Raw genomic sequence first — 8513 nt, forward strand, 5'->3', positions numbered from 1 at the left:
TTTTTCAACGTAAAAGTGCTGTAAATATGAACACACGCTGCAGGACTGGAGACATACTTGTACAAATATATTGTACAATGTTGCAGTTGCATACATTTCTGTTGACCGTTAGGGTACACCCGAGAATGTCGTCTTGTTATCGCACAATAAAAAACATTATAAATGAAGGAATTCATTGACACTTGAAATCATAATCATAAAACTTTATTGGTACTGTACATAGAATCAAAATCACCTCTTGGCAAATTTGTTCTTAACTTAAACTTGTTATAAACAAATACATGTTTGATTAAACTGGTTCATTTTCACACGCAAAAAAATCGAAAATTATCAAAACAAGTAATCTGCACAAAAAATCTTAAGTCGAGCAGGTTTTTGACAGACGAAATCATGTTTAAAATAAGCTATCTTCACATGGAATAATAATTAAATTGCAGTATTACAACACCACACTCGTAAAATATATTTATATTAAAACAACGTCACAAACATATTGATTATAAAAATGAATGAATTAGCATACAAGTAATCACGATCAAGGAGCTGTATTAAACATCCAAAACATTGCCCTTTGGCAGATATGTTAGCGTTGGTAACAGTTTTCTGTTCGCTCTAGGTGACAGCTCTTTAAACTGGCCTGGTCTCAGGGAGACATTCACATTTTACCTTTGGTACAGGGAAAGCCAGCTCATTTATATGTCAGTACAAGATATTTACCATCGTATGGCATTGCCACTATATAACCATATAAAATGCAGTTGGTATTCATATCAGCTATGAATGCCATGGACCGATTGTTGACGTCATCATTATTATTATGGCGTCATAGTTATTACGTTGGGTACCACTGACCCTCCCCGGGCGATGGCTGTTCTGTTCATTAAAAAAAACACATACACGATACAGACATTATTTGAACTAAATGCTGAATACTAATAAGTGTAATTGAATTTTCTATGAGGTGAACAGATTCCAAAAATGGTAAATATACGTATTAAACTTCTTTCAGTTGGCATTCATAGGAAATATGAATTCCAACTGATCAAAGGCTAATTCAATGAGGTGCGCTAGCTTCATGATGGGTTAGCCCTTGTCCAGTTGGAATTTATATTGCCTATGAATAAATAACCTCCACGGATTTAAACACCCATCGTGTTGACCTCTCGCGGTTTTCCCCGGTACACACCCACGGACGCATAATTCGTATTTACGGAACTATAGCTAACTATGTAAATTACACACACTATCTAAACTACACACAATGCATCATACCACTTATATTAACCCAACAAATTTCCCTACAGCCAAGGTTTCTCACGTCAGTTTCCGGTAATCTAATATCATGATTACAAACAGACAGGGCTGTTCTCAGGGGGTCATTTGCTTATAACCTTTGGCGCAGGGCACATCAATTTATGTCAGCACGTCCTTTTTATCTTTCACATTGTTCTGTAATCACCCTAAAACGATTTTCGTCAATATTTTTTATCAAATGCCTTCAGAAGTAGATAGTGGTAAATTGACATGACAACTATTTTGCTGGTGCCTTATTTCGTACTTAAATATCTATACTAAACCGACGAATACCGAATGTTTTGATTCTGTCAGACAAATACCCAAAGTTCAAATATGTTATTTTCTAACGCATTACACTGCACTGCATAACTTTGCATTCGTAAGAACCCGTAACAGAATACAATTCAGAATTGTTTGAGTTCACACAGATCAATATTCATCAAAGGTCATTTTGTTTGCTCCTGTCGTACGTGATTAATGTCAGTGTCCCAAAAACATCAAAAAAAAAATGTTTCACTGAAAGTATTCCGTTTGAGGATACATTACATGTAACGTTTAATTCCGGAGATACTGGATGAGAGTCAGAGGGTAACGTCGTTTTTTTAATTAAAATGATACTATATTTGTACTTATTATTATGATACATCGAAATGTGCAAACATTTTGAAAGACACTACGTGCTCACATTAAACTATTACATGATTTTCTTTTTAAATTTTTGAAGCCAGAAAATAAAATGGCAGCTCATTACGAGGCGAATTAGTCACATTATCCGAAATGATGACAGCTAATACACCTTTACTAAATGTCAAACAGCATCTGAAGCCTGGGAAACGGTTGTGGTTAAACTAATTGCGCTGTCAAATGCCTTGTCGTACTATATAAGGACGAGCGTNAGTTAAACTAATTGCGCTGTCGAATATCTTGTACTATATAAGGACGAGCGTCCTGGCGGTCCGGAAACGCTTTCCTGACTCCAGTATGTGGCCTACGCTCACCCTTGGACTGCTGGCCACCCTTGCCGGCCTAAATGGTAGGTAAACTTTTATTTTAAATAATTCAGTTCTTTTTATTGTATAAGAACAGAGAAAGAACTTCAAACCTAGGAATTTATTCATAGAAATTTTATATCTGACTATTTATACACTTTCTAAATAGTTAAATCATATCATGATAAAGGTTCACCACATACCCCTGCATCATTCATTTTATACTAGATTATACATATAATGTATTTGGCTTTTATCCTACATTTGATTTTTTAAGCATTTTGGCATCTAAAGTCTATTTCTATCCCCTCGCAGGCTTCGGGAAAGAATAGTATGGCAAGCCAACTGAACATTTATTTAAGGAGTAATGTTGATCCCGAATTTCATAAAACTATAGAAGATATCTTATTCAGTATACGAGATATCTTATATAGTATTAAAACATATCTTTTATAGTATTTAAATGATATCTTACATGTATATGATAAATGAAATATCTTATATATGTACTTGTACATGTACTGAATTAAGATATCTCATTCAATTACTATATGAGATATTTCATATAGTATATAAGATATCATATATAAAGGATATCTCACATAGTATATAAGATATCTTATATTATGGAAAGCTCGTTACGTTATGATATTTATTATATAGAGCTTTAAAAATGAGAAACTAATTTCTCCCCCGAGAATCATGCAGAGCACGTCTTCTAGAGGCTGCTATGGCAAGCCAAGTTGTTATTTATTCATGGAGCAATGTTGATCCAGTACTTAACCAAATTATATAAGATATCTTATTTAATTATATAAGATATCTTATATACTTTATGAGATATCTTATATACTTTATAAGATATCTTATATAATAAATGAGATATCTTATATATTTTATAAGATATCTTATATACCTTTCTTTATAAGATATCTCATAAAAGATATAAGATATCTTATATATTATATAAGATATCTCATAAAAGATATAAGATATCTTATAAAGAAAATTAAATGAGATATCTTATATCTTTTAGAAGATATCTTATATAATATATAAGATATCTTATAAACAAAATTAAATGAGATATCTTATATAATTCGGTTATAAGATATCTTATAAAGAACGAGATTTGAATTTGAGATAATAAACCCTCCTCCACAGCGCTCGGTAAAGCATTAAATCGAAAGCCTTAGTTTCGTACGTATCTCTTAACCGGAAATGAAGTATGTGAAAGTGAAAGTAGGAGTTTAATGCCACCAAATAGGTCTGGTTATAGCGGTATTAACATTATTTTAAAAGGTTAAGCTTTATAAAGTAGATGGGGGGTAAGTGGTGGAGAAATGGATGTTCCTATGTATTTCATAACTGAAGGAAAACGATCCTACTGCATGTATTACTTACAATTTATTCATTAAAATGGTTTATCTTGATTTTCTTCACGGATTTCCTCTTAATGTTTTTAAAGTAATTTGATAAAATTGTAATATTACCCGTACAAATTTACAGACAGGTAATGGACATTTATTAATTGTTTTCTGACTGGTTATAAACTTGTATTAACTATAACAAACATAATAGGAACATTTATTAATTGTTTCGGGCTGTTTATCACAGACCGCATTAAAGTCTCTGTGGAGTATAACATATAGATAGACATAGGAACATATTTTTTTATTTACTGTTTCAGACTGGTCATACACCTGTATTTATTATCACAGACAGGCTATGGATCTTTAATTATATTGTTTCAGATAAAATTGTTTTAACTATCACAGACATTAAGGAACATACTTATGTATTTGTAATTCTATGTTCTATCAATATACTGTCATGTAAGGAACATTAATTCAGTGTTTCAAACTGGTTATAAACTTGTATTTACTTGTACTATTACAGACAAGAAGTAATATTTCATTATTTGATACATATGTATACAGATAAGTGATATTTCATCATCAGGTGCATGTTCTTATGTCTTTGAGATATTGATCAAGATATATTTTGTAGAGATACAATTGTATTTTGTGACCTAAAAGGCATTTCACACAAGCCAGATACATGGTAACACTTACAGCATGCACTTTATTACCATTCAAATACAAGATATCATGTTAAAACAGATATTTATATAATGAGAAAATAAATAAATAAAACTATTTTCCATTCAACCGCCTCCCCCCNTATATACATGTGTAATACCTGTCTGTAGTAGTAACTACATGTGTAATACATGGCTGTAGTAGTAATTACATGTGTAATACCTATCTGTGTTAATATACATGTGTAATACCTGTCTGTAGTAGTAACTACATGTGTAATACATGGCTGTAGTAGTAATTACATGTGTAATACCTATCTGTGATAATATATACATGTGTAATACCTATCTGTGATAATATATACATGTGTAATACCTGTCTGTATAAGTAGTAACTACATGTGTTATACCTGGCTGTAGTAGTATATATATATATATTGCTGAGCATCAAAATTTGGATACACTTTTGTTAGAATTTTGCCAGGAGACTTGTCCTAACTCCGTGCCTCTTGTTTATTATAAAACACAACAAAGATATCTTTATAAAGAAATATTGAGAAGGTTATATAATGATTGGTATACAGATTATACAAACTAGTAAACAGGGTGTATAAGAAGTGGTTTACAGAGTATATAAAGAATGGTATATAGAGAGTGGTATACAGGGTACATAAAAAGTGGTTTACAGAGTACACAGGGTGGTATACAGTGTATATAAAGAGTGATTTTCATGGTATACATAGAGTGGTATACAGGGTATGTAAGAAGCAGTAAACACAGCATATAGAGCGGTTTACACAGAATATAAGGAGTTGTATACACAGTATATAAGGAGTGGTATACAGCTTATAAACAGTGATATACAGGGTATATAAGGATTGGTCTTGTAACATAGTATATAAAGAGCGGTATACAGGGTATAAAAAATTGGCCTACATAGTATATTATGAATGGTATACAGAGCATAGAGGGTGGTATAAATATTATACAGAGAGTTGTATTCAGAGTATAAATAAGTGACAAACAGAGTATATAGAGAATGTTAAATGTCTGTACATAGTAAAGAAAAAGTGGTGTGCAAGTGGTGTACAAAGTTGTATACAGAGTATATAAAAAGTTTACCACTTTCATATATTCTATATACACTACTACCTTTTTAGTCTCCCACTGGTTCCCGGGAGGATTATAGGTTTGCACCCTGTACTTCTATACTATTTCACCTGGAGTAACCAGATTTGGTGTACAAGGACATCTTGGGATGGAGGAATGCAAGAAGTATGTATCAGGATACTTTCCTAACAGTAAATACATTCTGACATAAATCATTACCTTTGGGGGACTATGGATTGCCTTACACGTAATACTTTGCCTTGTTTTATATATATATAGTTTTCAAATATATATGTATATCATCTACTTGCTGAAATTTGTTTATGGATTTACCTCATAAAGAGTCATTATTTATTTAGTAAGGGTATCCTCTATAATACAGCCTCATTGCATAAGGTACCTGTATTTATCATCTCTATTATATATAGTGTATTGACTCATTTTCCAGAAGATACAATGTACATGATACAAAGTATATACATGGTATGTTTTCCGGTAAAGAGGAAAATAAGACATTTCATCTTCAAAAACTTGTAATTGTAGCATATCTCAGGTCTGAAAAAAACAGAGGCAAAGCAGTCACTGGGCCAGAGCATTTGGGTGCCAATAGAGGAAGTTTGGGTGTAAAGATAATTAAGATCCCCCACCATGTAACCATCTGAATACATCCATGCTTACATGATTGGCGCCAGGGTCCTGCCCTACCACAAGGGGCTTATAGTCCCCAAATTTTACATGAAATCAGTAAAGATCCCATCCAAATGCTGCTGGGCATGCAGAGGAAAAACACTCATGATACCAAGATAGTCCCTAATGGAGCCCACCCCATCCCTGAGGACTTACTCCTTCAGTCATAACATGGAAATTGTTGAGATCCCCAAGCTGATATTTCCTGTATGGTAAGAGGTAATCAACAACTTTTAATGAAAAATATTATTCCAGGTGAGCTATTAATAATGTGCCTGTGCTTCTTGTTCTTGAGAGGCCACAATAAGGGAACATAAATGGGAAACTCCAGCACAAGCAAACATGTTATATTTCCTGTGCATGCAATCAATATGAACCAATATCAGACAACTATTATAAAGATGAGGTACCTTACCTACAGAGAATATGGACCTTACATATACCTCATGTATATGTGCATGCATACAAGATGTACTTGATGTATAGGTGTAATCTGATGTATAGAAGGTATATATATACCTGATGCATGGAAGGTGTATATATATACCTGACCTATAGGAGGTGTATACCTGATGTATAGAAGGTATATATACCTGATGCATGGAAGGTGTATACCTGACCTATAGGAGGTGTATACATGATGTATAGAAGGTATATATACCTGATGCATGGAAGGTGTATACCTGACCTATAGGAGGTGTATACATGATGTATAGAAGGTATATACCTGATGTTTAGAAGGTGTATATCTGATGTATATGAGGTGTATATCTTAAGGTTTTTTTTTTCAATTGTCGCCCTTTTACTCTTGGGGAGGGGATACATTTACATGATGTGATCATGTGGACGCTAAGGGCCTGAGGGGCGGAGCCAAAAGGGGCCAAAATAGCTCAAACAATAATTGTCTACTTCCAGATCCAGATATGTTAAAAAACCTTCTCATGGATGGAAATATCCTGATGTGCTTAATCAAAATGTGAATTTCACAACCCCTTGGGTACTAATTCCTCCCTGGTGAGGGGCAAAATTCCCTGCTATACATATATATATATGTAATTTTTATTTTTGACATATCACAACAACAAATAACAATTGCATTACAACTCAGGTGACCTGTTAGGCCCATGGGGCTCTTGTTTTAAAGTACTGTATTAGTTGGATGTGTTGATATTGGCTTCCACTAATAATCCCACTACTTACCTATAATTAGATGTGGGTTACAGGGACATGTCACATGCTTATTAAGTGTGCTGCAAAATATATATATATACTGTGATGCCCATTCATTATATATAATATCTTCCATTGTATATATAAACGAGTACCTGGTAGTATTTGACATGTCCCTATAGACTTAAGGTTATGGAATTATGCACTATAGAAATATTCAAATTTCAAATATTTCATATCAATATGGATTGAGTGTCGGTGCTATATATTTAAAAAAAAAACTGTTCAAAACAGTTGATTCTCAAACAGAATTTGTTCTGTATCAAAAAAAAAAATGTTTTTGGGCTGAAATATCTATCCTAGATGTTATTATTAAAAAGAGTTATACAATACTTATCCACAAGTTTTTGAGTCTTGAACCCAAATGTTAAGCACATGTATCAGTAAACTGAATATTTCTCTTGGAATCTGCTTCAAACTTTGGGGGAAAAGTCCTATTTGTACCATATGCTCCCCTGAGTGATAAAATTAATTTGGAAAAGGAACTGAAATACAAGACATTCTTCATTTTTGAAATTATATCTAAGTTCCCTAAGTTTATGATCTAGTGCCAGTCACTTTTCATAAATAAAGATGATGAGATTAATTTAATATAATAAAATAACCTTGCTATAGTGATATGTACACATATATAGTATAAATATATTTTATTATGAATTTTTTCTTGGACTTAAAATTAACCTAGAGAGGTCAAGTTAGATCAAATGTAAAAATAAGCAGTTAATGTCCTGGGTATAATAAATTGTATTTCATTATAAATATTCTTCGTGTATTTTAGATTTGCTTATATCTGGTAGATTGCAAGATTCTATACCACCAGGTCTAAATTAACATATAGGACAGTCTTTGAAAAATGGGACAAAATCTAAACAAGCTACTTGGGGTGGGCGACTCACTGAGGGTAGGTTAACTAATTTGATTGGTTTGGAAGAACATGGAACAGTTGTACATGTCCTTTACCTGTTAACTCACAAAATACATGAACATAAACTTTAAACCATGACTTTATAACACAGGATAATCAGCAGAAATCAATAAATTTTGCTTACAACAAAGAAGACAAGTGATGTGAATGATAAATGTTGAATCAACTAACTCAGCTTTCTGACATCAACTATAAGACAAGACCTCATTAATAATATAAACCAAACCCCTCCCCC

The 8513-nt window shown here is 32.7% G+C and overlaps 1 protein-coding gene across 1 annotated transcript in view; it reads left to right on the top strand.

Moving 5' to 3' along the window:
• Positions 1-2233: 2233 nt before the first annotated feature.
• The window catches only part of LOC110458950 (neuronal acetylcholine receptor subunit alpha-2-like), a 14970-nt gene continuing 8690 nt past the window's right edge, over positions 2234-8513 (top strand). The window contains exon 1 of the mRNA XM_021510944.1: positions 2234-2329. Within this exon, the coding sequence (XP_021366619.1) occupies positions 2278-2329 (52 nt within the window). The 5' untranslated portion in view covers positions 2234-2277. The remainder of the gene's footprint in view (positions 2330-8513) is intronic.

The sequence above is a fragment of the Mizuhopecten yessoensis genome, unplaced genomic scaffold (assembly GCF_002113885.1).
Source record: "Mizuhopecten yessoensis strain PY_sf001 unplaced genomic scaffold, ASM211388v2 scaffold9871, whole genome shotgun sequence".
NCBI lineage: Eukaryota > Metazoa > Mollusca > Bivalvia > Pectinida > Pectinidae > Mizuhopecten > Mizuhopecten yessoensis.